Genomic DNA, 21,934 nt, shown 5'->3' with positions numbered 1-21,934 from the left:
CATTGTGTACTACCAGCGGAGAGGGAAGAAGAAAAGTCTGCTTGCCCGGGGACGCCGTACTTATTGGGACCAAGTGCAACACTAAAGGCCAAAGGGTTGGGGGTGGAGGTACAGTGTCAGACAGAGGTCAATGTTTGAAATCCCCAAGGAACCGAAGGGCGTGCAGAACTGGAACAGAACAGGAGTTCCAGTTGATAGGCACTTAATTAGCCAGGGCATCAAAGATTGTGCGGAGAAGGCAGGGAATGGGGTTGAGAGGGAAAATAAATCAATCATTGCAGACTCGATAGGCCAAATAGCCTAATTCTGCCCCTATGTCTTATGGAACGTAAATAAGAGTTTACTACTGGCTCACCCTCCCTCTTTGGCAAGAGACTAAAGGAGCATAGCTGACAGGTTAGAAGCCCAGCAGATGGAACCAAAACTCAGGATGTTATGTTGCAACTTTATAAAACTCTGGTTTGGCCACATCTGCCGTGTTGTGTACAGTTCCGGTCACCCCGCTATCGGAAGGACGTTGAGGCTTTGGAGAGGGTGCAGAAGAGGTTTACCAGGATGCTGTCTGGTTTAGAAGATACGTGCTATCATGAGAGGCTCAACAAAATTGGGCTGTTTTCTCCGGAGCACCAGGGGCTGAGGGGAGACCGCCAGGATTATGAGACTCATAGACAGAATGGACAGGGAGTATCTGTTTCCTGGGGTTGAAATGTCCAACACCAGAGGGCATGCATTGAAGGTGAGAGGGGGTAGGTTCAAGGGGGATGTGAGGGGAAAGTTTTTTACTCAGAGAATTATGGGTGCCTAGAATGCAGTGCCTGGTGTGGTGGTGGAGGCAAATACATTAGAGGCTGTTAAAGAGACATTTGGGTCGGCACGTGGAAGTGAGGGAGATGGAGGGATGTGGACATTGTGTAGGGAGGAGGGATTAGTGTTTGGGTGTTTTGATTTGTTTTTCAGCTGGCTCAGCACAACATTGTGGGCCGAATGGCCTCTTCCTGCGCCGTACTTTCCTATGCTCAAAGAGAGCACCTCCTGAGAAGACGTGGAATTTGAAGGGCATGGGAGTGGCGGCGGTGGAGGTGGGACGGGTGGTAAACGATGTAACTGCTGTATTCACCGGGGGCGATTCAAAGTGACGCACTTCGCAAGTGGACAGCAAAGGCCGGCAGACTTTTCCCCTCCCAAGCAAAATCAGCGACAGCGAAGACATTCATAAAGCAGGGGCTCCCAACCACCTTTTCTGCCAACGAGCCTTACCCGAGGGGTTTGTGGACCCCAGGTTGGAAACCCCTGTAAAGCAATGTTACACTTCACACATTTTCTATAAATTGAACGGGGGAAAAATCCACCAATCATATGGGAAGGGGGGGGGCGGGTGGAATGCACTGCCCTTGACACAAAAGGCCTTTCACCTGCTAATGAAAGTATTATTATCCCTCTCTCCTCCAGCTCCAATAAGAAATAAATTCTCTCCTCTGCAGAATGACACAAGGATTGGCTGTATACAGCAAATGGGTGAAGTAGATAATGTCTCTCACCCTCAGAGGGCCTCATCTTCAACAGGGATTAGGTGGGGGGTGGGGAAGGGTTTAACAGACTGAATTAAATTGGGGAAAATATTCAAAATAAGAATATAGATTACAAAGAGATGTACCAGCGAGGGTAAAATGCTTCAAGGCCAGAGTACACGGGAAAACCTGAAAGGTCAGGAACACAGGTGGAGACTCTGGGAGATAATTTTGCTGGTATCTGAACACTTCACGTCCCCGTTGGAATGGAAGAGGACGAGAGGTGACTTGACGGAGGTGTACAAGATGATAAGAGGCAAAGATTGAGTGGACAGCCAATTTCCTAGGGCAGAAATGGCTGATTTGAGGAACATTAATTTTAAAATGATCAGAGGAAAGTATACAGGGTTTGCCAGAGGTAGATTTTTTTTAAAAACACACAGAGGGTGGTGAGTGTTTGGAACGCTCTGCTAGGGGCAGTGGTAGAGGCATAAGGGGCATTCAGGAAACACTTAGATAGATACAAGGATGACAGCAAAATGGAGGGTTATGTAGGTGCGAAGGGTTCGATCGATCTTGGAGTAGGTTAAAATGTTGGCACAACATGGTGACCTCCAAGAGGAGTACAACCTTGTTGTGGGGTTTGGAGGCTGGCGTGCCTCAGTGACTTGGAGAGTTACGATGACCAGAGTCAGGGCTTGTGCTTTGACCCTCAGTAGGGTCAGCCATGCCAAGCAGGTCAAAGGGTAGAGGTCAGACCAGGAGTGGTCCACTGCTCCTCCCAGTTTGGGGGCTAGGCTCAGGGCTAACAACCCTGACTGGTCCAAAAAACAAAACTGTTACGGAAACAGCAATGAAGAATCCTTCTATTTCTATGTCCAACCCAGGACGGACAGATGGAAAATGTCCAGTGCTGTTCTAAATATCAGCAACGTTAGGGGCAGTTAAGTACAACACTGTGGGCTGAAGGGGCCTGTACACTATGTTCCACAAGAGAGCACAGATACTGGAATCTGCAACAACCATCAACGTGCTGGAAGAACGTGGAGGCTTGAGCCTCGTCTGTGGGCCAGGAAAGGAATTATCAACGTTTTGGGTCGAAACCTTGCGGTTTTAAAACACCAGCCCGAAACTATCTATTCTTTTCCATAGATGCTGCCTGACCTGCTGAGTTCCTCCAACGTTTGTACGTTTTTTTAATATAAAACTCTGGTTAAGCCACGTCTAGAGTATCTCTGCTACCTGCCGATTACTTCCAATGCATTCTTCATTACAGGAAGTACGTGAAAGCTTTAGACGGGGTGCAGCGGAGATTTACTAAATGGATGAAAGAAAAATGGAAGGCTATGTAGGAGGGAAGGGTTAGCCTGATCTTGGGGTAAGTACAAAAGTCTGTGGGCAGAAAGGCCTGTTCTGTGTTCACGAATATCGCTCTATGATTCTACAGGTTTTCGAAGGGAATCAGGGAATGTGCCGGGAAGTGGCACTGGGATAAAAGTTCAGCTTTGTTACGGGATGGTAGAGCATGTTTCGGAGGCTAAACAGTCTACCCACCTCCGCTTGGTCTCCTCTGTAGATTGGACCGCAGGAAGGTGATGTCGGTGAGATAGGGGAAATGGGGGATGAAGTTAATAAGCACTTTGCATCAGTCTTCATTGGGGCATGAGCTCCGTGAGTGTCAGGGTGCAGGAGTGAGTGTCATTCCTATTATAAAGGAAAATGTGCTTGGCAAACTCAAAGGTCTTAAAGTGGATAAGTCGCCTGGACCAGATGGACGACATCCCAGAGTCCTGAGCGAGGTTGCTGAAGAGATAACGGATGCATTGGTCATGATCTTTCAAGAATCACTTGATTCTGGCATGGTCCCGGAGGACTGGAAGATTACCAATGTCACCCTGCTCTTCAAGAAGGGAGAAAGGCAAAAGGGAGGAAATTAAGGCCAGTTAGCCTAACCTCAGTGGTTGGGAAAGTGCTGGAGTCTATTATTAAGGATGAGGTTTCAGGGTACTTGGAGACTAATGATAAAATTAGTCAAAGTCAGTATGGTTTCTGTAAAGAGAAATCTCGTCTGACAAATCGGTTAGAATTCTTTGAGAAGAGGCAGTGGATGTCATTTACTTGGATTTTCAGAAGGCATTTGATAAGGTGCCACACATGAGGATGTGAAACAAGATAAAATCCTATGGTGTTACAGGAAAGATACCGGCATGGATAGAGGAATGGCTGACAGGCAGGAGGCAGCGAGTGGGAATAAAAGGGGCCTTTTCTGGATGGCTGTCAGTGACTAGTGGTGTTCCTCAGGGGTCAGTATTGGGACCACAACGTTTCACATTGTTTGTCCATGATTTGGATAATGGAATTGATGGCTCTGTGGCAAAGTTTGCAGATGATACAAAGGTAGGTGGAGGGGTAGGTAGTGCTGAGGAAGCAATGCTATTGCAGCAGGACTTACACAAATTGGGAGAATGGGCAAAAAAAGTAGCAGATGGAATAGTGTTGGGTAATGTATTAAGACCATCAGACAAAGGAGCAGAATTAGACCATTCAGCCCAACGAGTCTGCTCTGCCATTCCATCGTGGCTGATCCCAGATCCCACTCAACCCCAAACACCTGCCTTCTCGCCATATTCCTTGTTGCCCTGACCAATCAGAAAATGATCAACTTCCGCAGATATGTTCAGTGTGGTAATGCATTTTGCTAAAAGGAACAACAGTGCGGATTATCTAAATGGGGAGAAGGTTCATACATCAGAGGTGCAGAGGGACTTGGGAGTCCTCGTGCAAGACTCCCAGAAGGTTAATTTACAGGTTGAGTCTGTGGTAAAGAAGGCAAATGCAATGTTGGCATTTATTTCAAGGGGAATAGAATATAAAAGCAAGGAGATAATGCTGAGGCTTTATAAGACACTAGTCAGGCCACACTGGGAGTATTGTCAACAGTTCTGGGCCCCATAGATGTGTTGTCATTGGAGAGAGTCCAGAGATGGTTTACGAGAATGATTCCAAGAATGAAGGGGTTAACATATGAGGAGCATCTGGCAGCTTTGGGTCTGCACTCAGTTGAATTTAGAAGAATGCAGGGGATCTCACTGAAACCTACCAGATGTTGAAAGGACTAGATAGGGTGGACGTGGAGAGGATGTGTGGATGTGGCGAAGCCATCCAAAACTGGCGAGCACCGCCTCAATCTTTTAAAATAGAGGTATGGTTTTTTTTAAGCCAGAAAGTAGTGAATCTGTAGAATGTATCTGTAGACTGCAATGGAAGACAAGTCCTTGGGTATACGTACAGCGGAAATTGATTGTTCCCTGATCAGTCAGGGCATCAAAGGATATGGTGAGAAGGCAGGTATATGGGGCTGTGTGGGATCTGGGATCTGCCATGATGCAAGAAGGAGCAGACTTGATGGGCTGAATACCCTAATTCTGCTCCTGTCTGATGATCTTATGAACGTATGAGGAGTGTTTGATGGCTCTAGGCCTGTACTCGCTGGAGCTTAGAAGAAAGTCGGGAGATCTTATTGAAATCTATAGAAAACTGAAAGGTTAGAGTGGAGTTGGAGATGATGTTTCCTGCAATGGGGGAGTCTAGGACCAGAGGAAAACTGCCTTAGAATAGAGGGACATCCCATTAGAACAGAAATGAAGAGGAATTCCTTTATCCAGAGGGTGGTGAATCTGCGGAATTCAATGCCACAGATGGCTGTGGAGGCTCAAGTCACCGGGAATATTTAAACCAGAGATTGATAGGTTCTTGATTAGTCAGGGTGTCAAAGGTTACGGGGAGAAGGCAGGAGACTGAGGTTAAGGAGGATAATAAATCAGTCATGATGGAATGCCAGGGCAGACTCCTTATATCTTAAGGTCTAATAGTAAAGTGGTTAGATAGTATGCAGGTTACAACAGGCAAGAGGTGGGAAAGAAACATTCAAAGATTTTGGGCTGTTTGAATTTAAATGAAAAATTCAGTTGTTCTAACAGTGGAACAGAACATAGGCAACAGAAGCAGAAAGTAACAGAGAATTGTCTGCCTTCGCTCCGAGGTGCCCAGTGGGGGGGGATAGAGGAGGAGGAAGTGGTGAATTTTCCCCCCCATCTGTTTAGTGTTAACACTGGCAGCTCAGGTACTCACGAGTCCTTCTGCTTGCGTAAGTGCTCGAACACCATCAGCCCGCGCGAGTTTACACTCAGCAGCAGCCCGTTGCCAGTCATGATGTCCATCCGGAACGGCTTGGAAGTGATGATCAGCTTGTACAGATTGTTGTTGAAGCCCAGCTCCAGGCTGCTCTCGTCCTTGCCAAGGACCGTTAGGCTGCAAACCCAAACCCAAGCAAGGCAAGAGTTAAGAGTCATACAACGGTAGGGCACTGAAAACAGGTCCATCGACATACCCGCCATAGCCCCCACCCACCCCATCCATGTACCGATCCAAACTTCTCTTAAATGTTGAAATCGAGCCCACATCCACCGCTTACGCTGGCAGCTCGTTCCACACTCTCACCACCCTCTGAGTGAATAAGATCCCCCCCCCCCCGTTCCCTTTAAATATTTCACCTATCACCCTTGACCTTAGTTCTAAGTCTCACCCAGCCTGCTTGTACTTACCCATCATCTATCAAATCTCCCCTCATTCTCCTGCGCTCCATAACCTGTTCAGCCTTTCCCTATAACTCAGTCCTGAAGTCCACGCAACATCCTTCTAGATTTTCTCTGCACGCTTTCAATCTTATTTACATCTTTCCTGTTCACAATACTCCAAATTAGGCCTCACCAACTTCAACATAACATCCCAACTCCTCTACTCAATACTCTGATTTACGAAGGCCAATATGCCAAAAGCATTTTTCTTTTAAATGGCCCTATCTAGCTGTAATGACACTTTCAGGGAATTACTGATCTGTTATAGTTGGGCAACCATCTGTTTGGTTCCAATTCTCGTACAGGTGTCAGCTGATAAACTTTCAGATGTGGGTATATGCTCCCCTGTAATATTTCATCCTTCTCTGGTTCTGAGTCTCACCCAGCCTCAGTAGGAAAAACCCTGCTTGCATTTACCCTCCAGAAGCACCTTAGCGTTAGCCATCGTGGCCACGATCCCCTGAGGAGGCATCACCTCGCTCACACTGGGAGCCGAATTTCCAAAGGGAGCATGCAGAGTGGTTTTATGGGGACACTGCCAAGAGAATTGTGGCTGTGATGAAAGGCTGGGCGTGCCGGGGTTGTTACCTCCGGAAAGAAGAGTAAGAAGTTATCAGGGTCGGAGACAGAGCGAAGAGGAAGGGCCGATTTCTCTTAGCGGAGAATCTCTAATCTCTAATTAACAGAGGAGAGGCGGCGGGAAGTCTGGAATTCACTGGTGAAGTCAAGAGAGTCGAGTTACATTGATCGAGTGCTTGGATGTGTACTTGTCAACTCGAGGGGAGATATTGATCATTTATTTATTGAGAAACAGGGCAGCCCACATCCCGTCCTTCAGGCTGCAATGTCCCAGCAACCCCTCGGTTCAGTCCTCGCCTAACCACAGGACAATTTACAATGATCAGTTAACCTACAGTACTCTGCAAACGTCAGAGGCACAAATACATAGCTAGGGTGCCTGAGACTTTTGCACAAAACTGTAGAAATTTTATGCATCGCGCTGTACTGCTGCTGCAAAAACAAATTTCATGACCTATGTCTTATGGGTTAGAGGAGGCTCAACCCATCCCCACAAGATGCTTGAGAAAACCTTTCACAGTGATGTGCTGGGCAGACTCTGAGGACATGAGATAAAGAGTCCTTAAAGTGAGATCATTGGTTGTGGGAACATCTCAATGGATGGTCAAGTGAGTGTGGTTATCCCTTTTGGTTCAAGAGCCTGATGGTTGATGAACTGCTCCTGAACCTGGCAGTGAGATTCCCAGGGCTCTTGTACCTTCTACCCGATGGCAGTAATGGGGTGGTGGGAGCACTACGGGAGCATGGGCTGGGTGGTGCAGATAACTGATTAGGGTTCGTGCTTTCCTACAACAGCATCTCACGTAGACGTCCTCGATGGCTGGGACTAATCTTGGGAGGACTTCCCTACAAATTTTTCTTATAAAACTTCCCCGTTGTGCAGTTCCTAAGAAAATCAGCCTGAAGGTTGTTCCGGGCACCTTGGAGAACTTGCCACAGTTCTGCAGACTTTGGCTGCCTCGCTTGCTTCTGTCACTCCAGGTAATCCCAGTCTCAGTGATGTTGAGATCAGGATTCTGGAGGCCGAGCCATCTGAATCCATATACAAAAAAAGATCTAGGGTGCCCAAGCCTTTTGCAGATTACTGTATACGAACAGAGGGTTTTTTTTTAAAAAAGCAGAGATTAACAATATATAAGACTTACGGTACAGTAGGTGGATCTCGTATTAATACATCTTGGACCTCGTATCTGGGTTTCAATGGAATCAGCTCGTTAATTTTAATCCTGGTCATATTTCCTTGTAGACCGTACACTTCAAGTAATAGAGGAACCTGCGAAAGTGCACAGACACACACACACACGCATACTGAAATCTGTGTTGAACACCCACACGGTGGCACTGTCAGTGTGTGACTGGAAGTAATATCCACCCCTTCCCCCAGCTCTTGCCCTTTGCTCGACAGGATGCCGCTCCACATGCAGAAGTTCAGCATGGTAACATCGCTCGTCCTCAGCGTTATTTTTAATCAATTATTCCTTGAACTGAAGGGAATTCTAGCCCAAATGGATACCAAGAGGAGGAAATAACAAGAGATGGTAAACCATCCTGAAAAGAGGACAGGGTGATTAGAGAGGCATCGGTGTGCGGGCCTTCATTAGATAGAGGACTGCATTCAATGGCAGCTCTATAATCGACCCCACTGGGAATATTGTGTTCAGTTCTGGTCGCCTCACTATAGGGTGAATGAGGAAGTTTAAGAAGGGGGTGCAGAGGAGATTTACCAGGATGCTGGCTAGATTGGAAAACATGTCTTCTGAATACAGTTAAGTGAGTTAGGGTTTTTCTCTTGGGAGCGAAGGAGGGTGAGAGGTGTACAAGATAACAGAGACCTTTCCCCAGGGTGAAGATATAATTTTTAAGATGATTTGAGGAACGTATAGTGGGATGTCAGAGGTAATTTATTTCTTTTTCCTTACACACAGAGAGTGGTGGGTGCGTGGAATGCCCTGTCAGCAGTGGTGGTAGAGCAAATATAGACATGAAAGTCGTATGACATGCCTGGCCTATTGACCATGGTTGATCTTGGCAAACTTTTGCACAGAAGTGGTTTGCCATTGCCTCCTTCTGCACAGTGTCTTTACAAGATGGGTGCATCCCCCCACCCCCCCAGCTCTTTTCAATGCTCTTCAGAGATTGTCTGCCTGCTGTCAGTGGTCACCTAACCAGGACTTGTGATATACACCAGCTGCTTGTACAACCATCCACCACCTGCTCCCGTGGCTTCTCGAGATCCTGATTTTGGGGGGGTGGAAAGCTAAGTTGCTGCTGCACGGTGACCTGCAGGCTAGTGGGAGGGAAGCAGCAGCTTACACCTCCTGCCCGTCACCCCATGAGGGCTTTTAAGAGACTCTCAGAGAGGCACATGAGTGTTAGAAAAATGGAGGGGGGGGGAGGATTAGATTGATTTTAGAGTAGATCAAAAGGATGGCACAATATTGCGGGCAGAAAGGCCTCTTTATTTTTAAAAAAGGGTACTTCTAAAGAGATATGAGTGCCACAAGTACATCGAGGCAAACAGTGAAATGCATCGCTTGCGTCAAATCAAACCAGCAAGGATCATGCTGGTTGCAGCCTGGGAGTGTTGCCGACTTTCTGGCACCAACATAGCATGCCCACAACTCATGAAGCCTAACCATTCGTCTTTGGAAACTGGAGCACCCAGAGGACGGTCACCAGGACAACGCACAAAATCCTGAACAGACAGTGGGCGGGAATCGAGCCCCGATCGGTGGTCGTAGGTACTAAGAAGTGAAGGACCTAACCCAGCCACTCAAAGGGCCTGTAAAATTTATAGAGTTGGTCGCTCTCCCAGGTTAGCTGGGCAACCGGCTGTCTTGTTTTCCCTGGGAGACAGGCTCCCACTGAAGCAAACAATACAGCAAAAGCATAAAAGGTACACATGAGAAAATCTGCAGGTGTGTTGCCGTAATTAATTTATTAAATCTATTTAACAGGAGATACCAGCCCACTGAGCCGTACCACCCGGCACCTCACCGATCTAACGCCTAGTCGAGTCACGCAGCAATTTACAATGACCAAATTACGCAGAGAAAATCCACAGACGGGCGGGAAGGATGCACAGAATTCCTTACACAGGATGCCGGAACTGAATTCTGCACTCGGTCGCCTCGTGCTAACTGCAATGCTATTGTGGTGCCAATGCTACGTGACCGTGCCCCCCCCACCCCAATCTTACAAATCCCAGAATGTTAGCGTGGCCCACTTTGACCACGCTCTGAATAAGCACTCACCTTACTGACTTCATTAATTATCTGCAGCTTGATGTTTTTCTCAGACACTTCCAAGGAGTTGAGCAGCGCTCGATAGGGAGAATTTTCTGGCTTAATGTTCCTCTGCCGCCTGGAAAGGATGGAAAAGAAAGGTTTTATTATCGAGCACCAGAAGCTATCAGGTATCTCGACCCATTTTGGTCACTTTCTCTACAACAAGATACATATATATGCACATTTTTTTTATTTGGGGGCAGCCCCTCTGGTGAAAGGGCTTGTCGTGTCCATTCCAGGGCAGCTCACTCACCCTCGGACCCCACCGCACCACACACTCGATTCTCACTGCAGCTCCAAGCAGCTGTCTGCATGTGACAGTGGCCACACCCCGGTACACCGCTTCGACAGGCGGGCTAAACCGGCTGAGGGTTGCCGGCGGGCCGCGTACCCCGGGGAGACAGGGACGTGCCCGTGCTGGCATGCGAAGTCAGATGAGATTCCCAGTGAGACCCAACAGTCAGGAAGCTGGTTCTGTAACGCCCCGTGGAGAGTGAAGGGCACACTGAGGCACAGAAGACGTCATGGTCACCCACTGTAACCAGGGAAGAACCCGGTTTGTGATGACTACACGTACCGCTGGTTGAGAGAGTGGATGCATGTACTTCGATAATAAATTTACTCTGAGGTCGGTATTAACAAGAAGGAGGGAGGAAATCAGTATGGTACGGTATGAGTGGTATAACAGTTAGTGCAACCCTACTAGAGTGTTCATACGTTTTCTCTCCCTGACTCTGTGAGCCTCCTCCGGGTGCTCCGGGCTGCTCCCACATTCCAAAGTCGTACTGGTTCGGAAGCTGATCGGTCACGTGGGCAGTGCGAGATCGTTAGGCTAGTAGGGCCTGTTACCCTGCTGTACCTCCAACATAAAAGTAAGACATACATCCAGCAAGTAACTCCAGAGTTCACAAACCAGGCAGAAGGTGGGATGACTACAAGAAGTTGAGCAGGGAGCGTGCAAGCAGGAGGAAGGATCTTGACGGACTGACCGGGGAGACAGGGACAGATGGAGTCCCAGGACGAAACCTTAGAAGGGAAAGAACAATGAAACTAGAGGGGTTGCAATTCAGGTCAGTGAGCAGAAGGGTGAGGTGGAGGTACGACTCTACCAAAGGAGGTGTAAGGTGCCTTCCCTGCACTAGCCTGTAGGTCACCCTTGGACAAGGTTTAGCACCTGCTCAGGGTCGAGAGAAGACATGAGAGCTGGTGGAAAATGGTCGTATGAGCAGCCGGTGCGCATCGCAAGTCCTGGTTATGTGACCACTGATGCTGTCAGTGGTTGGGGGGGGGTCACCTGTCTTGCAAAGATACTATCCAGTAGGTGGCGATGGAGAAAAATTTGCCGAAGAACAATCATAGGAAGACCATGATCGGCCATCTCGTACAACATAGCGTGTAATGAACAAACGAGCACAAGGGTTGAAAGACCATGGCCAAGATTCAGATGGATAATGCAACATAGCGTGTAATGAACATAATGCAACATAGCGTGTAATGAACAAACGAGCACAAGGGTTGAAAGACCATGGCCAAGATTCAGATGGATAATGCAACATAGCGTGTAATGAACATAATGCAACATAGCGTGTAATGAACAAATGAGCACAAGGGTTGAAAGACCTTGGCCAAGATTCAGATGGATAATGCAACTGGTCAGGAACCATAGAACATTACAGCACAGAAACAGGCCTTTTGGCCTTTCTTGGCTCTGCCGGACCATTTTTCTGCCTAGTCCCACTGACCTACACCTGGCCCATATCCCTCCAAACCCCTCTCATCCATGTACCTGTCCAAGTTTTTCTTAAATGTTAAAAGTGAGCCCGCATTTACCACTTCGGCTGGCAGCTCGTTCCACACTCCCACCACTCTCTGTGTGAAGAAGCCCCCCCCAATGTTCCCTTTACACTTTTCCCCCTTCACCCTTAACCCATGACCTCTGGTTTTTTTCCTCCCCTGGCCTCAGTGGAAAAAGCCTGCTTGCATTCACTCTATCTATACCCTTCATAATTTTATACACCTCTATCAAATCTCCCCTCATTCTCCTACGCTCCAGGGAATAAAGACGTAGGTTTTATATACACAGAGGGTAGTGGGTGTGTGGAATTCAATTTCTGAATACTGCTGAGCCCAAGCCCCTCTGGCATATCCCTGTCAAAACGGCCTCCCCAGAAACTTCATCAGGAGTTAGGTCCTGCACAGAAAAATTAAAATTCTCTCCTCAGAAAGAGTCTGGCATACAGCAGGTTAACACTGTGATCCATACATCTTTAAAGGAGATCCCAGAGGTCGGTGTTTGTCTCACTGCACACAGACACAGAACGCTGGGTAACTTGAAGGGTTGGTGGTAAAGGGTCATCTTGGACAGGCAGAGCGATGTTTTTAAAAAGAAATGGAGAGTTAGGGGCTGTGAAGCAGGGAAGGGTTAGACTTATGCAGGTTGGTACCGTGCCGTAAGTGTTCTGTAACAATCGGATGCTGAACTCGTTCCCCACCCCACCCACCCAAACAGGTACTGTACTCCCAGCTGAAGGAAGTTCAGCGAAACACCCCAAAGATAACGCTAAAATCAGCCTGAAGAAGTTCAACGTTACATCGAAACACACTGCACTTAACAGATACACTGGGTGAAATCTGTTCAAGGGGGAGCTGCGTTACGATAGCAGTCGCCGCAGAGAACAAACAGCAACTGCGGAAGGAGAGACGGAACAACCAAAAGACCCGACCACTAGCCGCAACGGCCACTTAGTCTTGCCCGCACTACACCAGCTCTAGTGGAGCAACACACACAACACGCTGGAGGAACTCAGCAGGTCAGGCAGCATCTATGGAGAGAGTAAACATTCAAAGTTTCAGGTCAAGATCCTTCTTCAGGGGAAGACTCCAGCTAAGAAAAAGGGGGAAGAAGATAGTTCGAATGCAAAAGGTGAAGCCAGGTGGGTGGGAAAGGAAAAGGGCTGGAGAAGAAGGAATCTGACTAGAGGGGTGAGTGGACTGTAGGAGAAAGGGAAGGAGGAGGGGACCCGGGGGAAGTGACAGGCAGGTGAGAAGAGGTAAGAGCCTAGAGTGGGAAATAGAGGGGGGGTGGGTGAGAAGGTAAACATTTTTTTTAAATGGAAGGAGAAATTGATATTCATACCACACAGATGGAATATAAGGTTCTGCTGCTCCACCCAGAAGGCGGCCTCATTGTGGACAAAACTGTCGGGACAGCGATGGGAAGTGGAACCCGGGCTGGCCTCTACCCGAGGACCCACCAACAGACAACCCCTCGGGAGAAAATCATACTCAACTCGAGTGATTGCACTAGTACTACATTTTCAACATCTACCCTACGTCCGCACCAGCCTTCAAGGAGCGGTGCCTCAAAAAGGCGTCAGCCATCACTGAAGACATGCTCTCTTCTCTTTGCTACCATCAGGGAGGAGGTTCAGGAGCCTGAAGACACACACTCAACGATTCAGGATCAGCTTCTTCCCCTCTGCCATCAGGGAGGAGGTTCAGGAGCCTGAAGACACACACTCAACGATTCAGGATCAGCTTCTTCCCCTCTGCCATCAGGGAGGAGGTACAGGAGCCTGAAGACACACACTCAGCGATTCAGGAACAGCTTCTTCCCCTCTGCCATCAGGGAGGAGGTACAGGAGCCTGAAGACACACACTCAACGATTCAGGAACAGCTTCTTCCCCTCTGCCATCAGGGAGGAGGTACAGGAGCCTGAAGACACACACTCAACGATTCAGGAACAGCTTCTTCCCCTCTGGCATCTGATTTCTGACTGGACATCGAACCCATGAACACTGCCTCACTACTTTTTTAATTTCTGTTTTTGCAGTATTTAATATAACTATATATATTTACTGTGATTCACATTGTTCTATCATGTATTGCATCGTACTGCTGATGCAAGGACAACATATTTGACGACATATGTCTGTGATATTGTCTGATTCTGAGAATCTATTAAGATCATCCCTCCTTTTTCACCCCTAAGAATATAATTTTCAATTTCTTTAGTCATTTGTGACAGCACAACCCTCGCATCCCTGGAAATGGCTGACTGAATTGCCTCCGGATTGTAATGAGGAGCGTCACAGGATTACAGCACTTAAATGTCAGCAAACGCCAGTTTGGTTAATAGAGAGATTTCCCAAAAGGAAATGAGGAACAAGAGTCTGAGGCACTGAGACAATGTTCACTCACGTTCGATAGTAGCATGGCGGTTAATGTAACACTATTACAGCGCTGGTCTGGGACCAGCGCTGGTTGGGATAGGGAAGTGGGACAATGATTCTCTCTGAAAATCTAGTATTCCAAACCTCTGCATGGTAGTGAAGCGATCAGCAGTGTGACTACAGAGTCAGCTGCTGGGTCCAATTCCCGCCACTGTCTGTAAGGAGGTTGTGTGTTTTCCCCATGGTCACGTGGCTTTTCCTCCGGATGCTCCGGTTCCCTCCCACATCCCAAAGGGGTACAGGGTAGTAATTTAATTGGCTGCTGTTAAATACGTGGGGTTATGACCAAAGGACAAGTGGCTGGAGTCACTTAGCACTTCAGGGCAAAGGTGTGTATTAGGTGTGTCAAAATCAAACGTTCAAAAACTAGTGAACATTCCCAATATTTATAAAATGTTATCTGCCAGAAAATACATTAACAGCTCTAAACATTGTCCAGTGTGAACTCCCGGCAGCCTGGAACTCTCTCTCACCGAGAGTGACGAGCCCTGTTTGTTAGGCACCAGGACACACTATCAAAGTCAACTTCAGACTACACAAGAGTCAGAATATGATGCAGCCCACTATGTAGGTACAATCACGTTACAGAATAAGTAGAAGCATCTCCCTTAAATACAGGATACAAGCAACATATACACATTTTTGCGTCACTAAAGAAATGGAATGTTCCACCACGTACACCGTACAGCCAACCCTTTAGGACCCTTCATATGAGAATACACCAGGGACGGCGTCCAAGTGCGAGCACTCAGCTCAACAACAGAGCAATGTTTGCGTGAGAGAGGGTGAATGCATTAAAGGACTGGTAAACTGGGCGCTCTACGTGAGGGGTCACCAACCTTTGTTTGCACCGCTGACACCGGTTTAATATTGACAATATTCTTGCTGACAGTGGGGGGGTGTTAATCACGACCAGAATAAAGGTGGTAAGTCAACTATGAGTCACCTATAAGTGGCTAATACACTCAATTTCGTTTCTAAAAGGGTTTAATCTAATGAATTTAATATTAAACACCCAGCGCATATTTTCCTCATGAGAACATATAAAATCATTGCAACACGCCAATACCGCTGAATCAGTGGGAGCCCTGGGCTTATTTCCCTGCAACAAGACGGTCCCATCGAGGGGTGATGGGAGACAGCAATACTCAAAGGGAGTTCCATATGTCCAGTCTATTCCACAATTTAGTTTTCATGGCTCTAACCCTTGCTTCTGTCCCGCTTGCTCACGTTTTTTCTGCTCAAAAATCTTTAAGTGCAGGGTGCTTGGGCTTAAGGTGCCGAAGCAGTTTTCGTTGCCTCATTAGACAGCCTCCAGCCTCCTGCCTGCCGCCAGACAGGGCTGGTCATGGGTGGGGTGAGAGGACGAGGTAAGAGCTGGAGGCAGTCGCAGTCCTGAGAGCGAGGAGAGGAGGAGTGCGACAGGGCCCCCCCCGTTGGTAGGTAGGATCTATCGGCTGACAAAAGTTTGGCTCGAGGGATGACTTTCAGTAGATCGCAGCGAGGTAGCTTTTACAGGCGGCCAATTACCCAAGGCCAACCAGTGATCCCTGGCGCCAGGGTATCACTGCATTTAGGCGGCTGATGACCTCGCGTGGGTAATGACTTCACGCGTGTTCAACAGTGGGCGCAACAGGGAATGAGGAAAGGTGCAGCAGTTTCATATCGCCAAATCATATTGTTTCCTCGCTCTACGTCACAGGTACATGGGCCTTTCACTAGGAGATGTGAAATTTTATCTAGTTACCGCTGTCAAAAGTGTGCAGACCAAGCTGCGGAAGGCTCGCATCATTTATTTCACCGGGTGTAGCCCTTCACGCCGCGGCGCACAGCCACCCAGGCTAACCTTGTGGCAATCTACAATGACCGATTAACCGCGTCCTTGGAGAGGGAACCAGAGACCTGGAAAAAACCCCACAGGGAGGATACACAGAGACTCCTCACAGAGGACGTCAGAGTTGAACTCCCCGGGCCGCGCTAGCGTCACACTGCTTTGTTACCAGGGCGCCCAGAGAGAACAATAAATAATTTGAGGGAAACACTCGGCTCCTAGGTGGAATTACTCAGCACTCACCTGCAGAATGAGCTTTGTTCGCAGGTTTTAAAGTTACTTCTGTCTACAGCTTCCGTCGTGGCAATATAAAGAGTCACCCAGGCCAGGAGTACCTGCCGGAGGCTGAAAGGGAAACAAGTTTAAAAATTAGACCATACAGTGCAAAATGACGACAGCCTTCCCTCCGTAACTCAGCCGTGGACAGTCTCAAGCCCGGCCGTGAAAGGAGGAGGGTTGGACACGGGGCTAGAAATCCCAAATCAGTAAAAAGCCAGAGCTACAGAAACGCCAACAGAAGCTCCAAAGACGTTTATCTTTGGGCGACACTTGGGGACAACTTGAAAAGTCTGGCCCAGGACAGAGGAGAAACATGCGAAACTCTCCAAAGCAACAGAAGCAAAACGCTGGAGAAATTCAACAATCAGGCGGATCTATGTAAAAAAGTAATGAGCAAGTGCAGCAGGCAGTGAAGAGGGCAAATGGAATGTTGGCCTTTATTACAAGGGGAATTGAGTACAAGAGCAAGGATGTCCTTTTGCATTTGTACAGGGCCCTGGTGAGACCACACCTGGAATATTGTGTACAGTTTTGGTCTCCAGGTTTAAGGAAGGGCATTCTGGCAATTGAGGAAGTGCAGCGTAGATTAACTAGGTTGATTCCTGAGATGGCAGGGCTGTCTTACGCAGAGAGATTGGAGAGATTGGGCTTGTACACACTGGAATTGAGGACATTGAGAGGGGATCTGATTGAAACGTTTAAGATAATTAAAGGATTTGATAGGATTGAGGCAGGAAATATGTTCCAGATGTTGGGAGAGTCCAGTACCAGAGGGCATGGATTGAGAATAAGAGGTCAGTTATTTAAAACAGAGTTGAGGAAGAGCTTCTTCTCCCAGAGAGTTGTGGAGGTGTGGAATGCACTGCCTCGGAAGACGGTGGAGGCCAATTCTCTGGATGCTTTCAAGAAGGAGCTAGATAGATATCTGATGGATAGGGGAATCAAGGGATATGGGGACAAGGCAGGGACTGGTATTGATAGTGAATGATCAGCCATGATCTCAGAATGGCGGTGCAGACTCGAGGGGCCGAATGGTCTACTTCTGCACCTATTGTCTATTGTATAGTAAACAGTCTACATTTTGGGCCCATGACCCTTCACCGTTTACTCCTTTCCATCGATGTGACCTGGCCTGCTGAGTCCCAGGACTCAGGTGCACTGCTGTCACCGGCCTTTGCCCAACCAGGGGTGACAGGCTTAAAGAGTAGTTCCCTCTGCATCGCCATCCCATCTCCAATACCCAAGCACTACATTCCCACAGGCTCGTGATCAACGGGGAATCCGAAGGGTGAGTACATTTAGAGGAGGCCAAGTTCTGTGAAGAGCATTCTGACCGGTGGCACCACAGTCTGGCGTGGAGGGGCCACCGCACAGGATTGGAACAAAGCAGCAGAGGGTTCCATCGCGGGCACCAGCCTCCCCAGCATCGAGGACACCTTCAAAAAGCAATGTCTCAAAGAGGCGGCATCCACCATTAAGGACCCCCATCACCCAGGGCATGCCCTCTTCTCATTGCCACCATCAGGGTGGAGGTACAGGAGCCTGAAGCCATACCGTCAGTGATTCAGGAACAGGTTCTTCCCTCCACCATCAGATTTCTGAACGGCCAATGAACCTGTGAACACCACCTCGCTATTTTGCTCTCTTTTTGTAGTACTTATTGGAACTTTTGGTAATTGGCTTAATGTATTCCACAGTACCGCTGTTGCAAAACAACAGATTTCCCAACGTGCCTACGTGTCACTGATATTAAACCTGATTCTGATCCCAATCTGCTTCGGGATGGTGGTAATCCTCCCGCACCACTTTGATGCCACCATGAGGCAGCAGTCAGCAAAATGGATTCAGTCCTGACCCTGGGCACCGCCTGCATGACGTTTTAAATGTTTCCCTGTGACTGTGCAAGCTCCCTCATGAAATTATGGTTTCCTCCAACGCTCTAAAGACGCGCTGGCACGTGAGTACTTACTCCTGGCGTAAGTGGCAAGGAGGAGCAACGGGGAGTGGACGGCACGTGAGAGGTGGACAGACGATAAGTGGCATAGACCAAGCAGACAGCCAGAGACCTAGTCAGAGCTAGGTTTTGTTTTTACACAGGGTGGTGGGTACATGGAACGTGCTGCTGGGGTGTGATAGAGGCAGGCTGTATGTATTCTGCTGCTGTAACTGTATGTTCCAAATGTGTTGTGTGTGACTGTTGGTACTGGGCCCCAGAAGAACGCTGTTTCGTTTGGCTGTATTCACGCGTCAGAGAGAAGTACAGCACAGAAGCAGGCCCTTCAGCCCATCTAGTCTGTGCCAAAACCACTTAAACGGCCCACTCCCATCGACCCGCACTGGGACCACAGCCCTCTGTACCCCTACGACCCACATACCTATCTAAAGTTCTCTAAAATCTCTCGCGCTGGCAGCTCATTCCACACGCTCATCGCCCGCGAGCCGAAGAGCTTATAATGCGGCCATGAGGGGAGCGCAGCTTCTGGGAGCCACGATGATTTCGACAGGTCGAATAACCTCCTCAAGTAAAGGGGAATGTTCTACCTCCAGAGTCCTGAGGAAAACATTAGTGGAAGCTCTTTCTCTAGCTTCCCCCCAAAATAAGTCCTCAGCCCCTTCTACACAGAACTCATAGCTTCAGAGCTGCCCACTGACTTCACAGTCTGGACAGGACCTGACTGGAGAGCCGTTGCCGCGATATCTGGAAGAAAATGTCAGGCAGCATTGGTAGAAGTGTTAACTGCTTCCCTTTCCGCAGCTGCCGCCTGACCTGTTGACCATTTTATTTCTTTCTCAGACCCACAGGGATAATGTGTGTTATTCTAACAGACGGGGTGGGACGGTGAACGTAATGTTATTGCAGAACTGAGGGGTTCAATTCCACCGCCGTCTGTAAGGAGACTGTATGTTCTCCCCGTGACTGCGTGGGTTTCCTCCCGCGGTTAGGAGGTTAACCTGTTTCTTGGGTGTATCCTAACCTGTCCTGTAATTAGGCTAGCGTTAAATAGGTGCTTCCCAGGACTCAAGAGGCAGGAAGGGCTTGTTCCGCACAGTATCTCTAAATAAATTAACTCTTATGTTGGTGGTAGAGACTCTTGGGTAGACTTGGGTGTCAGGGTGGAGATACCTCTCTACCAAAAGAGGCGCGAGATACTCCTTCCCTCCGCTAGTCTGTAGGTCACCCTTGGGCAAGGCGTAGCACCTTCTTAGTGCTCCTTCCTCACCCCAACTGCCCCCCCCGCTCCGGATCAGGTCACGTGAAGCCGTAGGAGGCAGGTGGTGGACGGTCGTATGAGCAGCTGGTGAACATCACAAGTCCTGGTTCTGCGGCCACTGACGGCAGGCTAGATAATCTCTGAAGAGTATTGATAATGGCTGGGCTCACCCGTCCTGTAAAGACTGGCCAGAAGACGGAAACAGCAAGCCCCTTTTGCCAAGAACAATCACGGCCAAGGACCACGATCGCCTATGGGATACTACACAGCACCGAGCAAACGGACTTTAAAAGAGACACGGATTAAATAAGAATGGAGGATTATGGGCTATGCTCAAAGGAAGGGCAAGACTGATGGTGGAGCAGGTTGATAAAGTTTGCGGGCTGGAAGCCCAGCACTGCTTTCTATCTGCTCCTGCTAACACAACCCCAGGAGGAGCCACGTTCCCGAAATTACAATGTAGGAAGTAGAATATCCGATTTGCAAACAGCAAAAATAAACATATCGCATTAATAATGACAAAACTATCTGACGTACAGTACTGTGGAAAAGTATTAGGCACACACAAATATATTTAGAAAACTACGTTGCCTAGTTATATAACAAGTATGTAGTAATTTTATGCATTGCACGGTACTGCCACAAACCACATTTCATGACATCTGTGATAAACCAGATTCTGATCTGGATCTCTATTGTGGACTGAGAGTGGGAAGGGGGAAGGGAGAGGGGAATCATGGTTAGGGAGCAGGAAGCACCAGAGATATTCTATAATGATCAATAGTGACGTTGCCTGGTGTTTCCAGGCTGGGTGTGACTGCACCCACGCCACACCCCCCCCACTGCACCGGACACTCCTTCTCTGCCACCTGTCCCACACCATACCCAACATCCTTTGCTCCCGCCAGATTTACAAATCAGCTCTCCACCTCAGGTTGACAAACACAGGATCTGCACACACACATATATACATGTGCCTCAGACTTCGGCACGGGGCTGTATACTGAAGCAAGAGGCAGAATGGAGGAACTCACAGGTCAGGCGATATTTAGAGGGAAACCACAGTGTTTCAAGTCAAGACCCTTCACCTGGTCCAGGAGAGTTTTAACCTGAAACATTAATGGCCCATTTCCATCCATAGGCGCTGACTGACCTGCTGAGTTCCTCCAGCTTTTTGTGCATTGCTCCAGGCTCCAGCATCTGCAGTCTCTTATGGTCTGATATTGGTGGTGGGGGCAAGGGGGGGGGGTGGTCTGCTGCACAGGATCGAAGCAAGCTGCAGAAACGTGTAAACTCAGTCAGCTCCATCAGGGGCACTAGCCTCCACAGTATCCAGCGATGCCTCAGAAAGGTGGTGTCTATCATTAAGGGCCCCCTCACCCAGGCCATGTCTCGTTCTCAGCTATCGTCAGGGAGGAGTTACAGTACCCTAAACGCACATACTGAACGATTCAGGAACAGCTTCTTCCCCTCTGCCATCTGATTTCTGAATGGACATTGATCCCACGAACACTACATCACCACTTCTTTACTTCTATTTTTGTACCACTTATTTAACTATTTTATATATAGATTTACTTAATTCCGTTTTTCCTCTATTACCGTGCATTGCATTGTACTGCTGCCGCAAAGTTGGAAAATTTCATGGCATATGCCAGTGATATCAAACCTGATTATGATTTACTGTTTGGGGCCTTGAATAGAGGTGAGGGAGGTGGTGTTGGGCCAGGTGAATAGACGAGGGGATCTCACAGGGTGCGATCCCTGCAGAAAGCCCAGAAGCAAAGGTGGGGGGGGGGTAAAGATATTTTTAGTGGTAGGATCCCTCTGGAGATGGCGGAAGCTGTGGGGGGGGGGGATAATGTGTTGAATGTGGAGGTGGAGGTGGTAGGCAAGGACAAGAGGCGCTCTACCCCTGTTAAGTAGGCAGACGTACACCCTTTAGTTTCACACGAGCAAGGAACTTCATGGCAGCCCAGGACCAAAAAAAAAGTGAACTGAATGCGGCTGCCAAGGAATAATAAATCCGACCGACTCCAGTGCACAGCCACCGGCCCGCGCCATCGAACTTCTCGGCTCAAAACATCCAACTACAGGCGCTTCGGTCCATCTAGTCCGTGCTATCTAGTCCCGTCGAGCAGTTCTTGGGACCGTGGCGCTCCGTAACCAGCCCTCGCTCCTGAACTTCTCTGTTAAGTGTGGACGAGTGGACCGATGCAAGGGCTTTGGAGACCGGAACAGGGAGCAGGGTCTCTTTTGTTCACCCACCTCCCCGGGAGGGGGCCTCAGGATGAAGCCCGCGGCCTCCATCCCTCCGGAGAGGGGGGAGGTGGCGGATACAGTGTGCGGGGGAAGAGCCTGAGGGGGT

The 21,934-nt window shown here is 48.6% G+C and overlaps 1 protein-coding gene across 4 annotated transcripts in view; it reads right to left on the bottom strand.

The window, feature by feature from the left end:
* ganabb (glucosidase II alpha subunit b) overlaps positions 1-21,934 on the bottom strand; it is a 95,775-nt gene that overhangs the window by 73,492 nt on the left and 349 nt on the right. For all 4 annotated transcript variants that reach the window (XM_059955376.1, XM_059955377.1, XM_059955379.1 and 1 more), the window contains exons 2-5: positions 16,319-16,420; positions 9,979-10,087; positions 7,870-7,997; positions 5,640-5,819 (exon numbers count right to left, since the gene is read on the bottom strand). In XM_059955376.1, the coding sequence (XP_059811359.1) occupies positions 5,640-5,819; positions 7,870-7,997; positions 9,979-10,087; positions 16,319-16,420 (519 nt within the window). The remainder of the gene's footprint in view (positions 1-5,639; positions 5,820-7,869; positions 7,998-9,978; positions 10,088-16,318; positions 16,421-21,934) is intronic.

Source organism: Hypanus sabinus, chromosome 31 (genome assembly GCF_030144855.1).
Source record: "Hypanus sabinus isolate sHypSab1 chromosome 31, sHypSab1.hap1, whole genome shotgun sequence".
In the NCBI taxonomy this organism is placed as follows: Eukaryota; Metazoa; Chordata; class Chondrichthyes; order Myliobatiformes; family Dasyatidae; genus Hypanus; species Hypanus sabinus.
The sequence above is the reverse complement of the archived record's forward strand: the minus strand, read 5'-3'. Positions and strand labels throughout refer to the sequence as shown.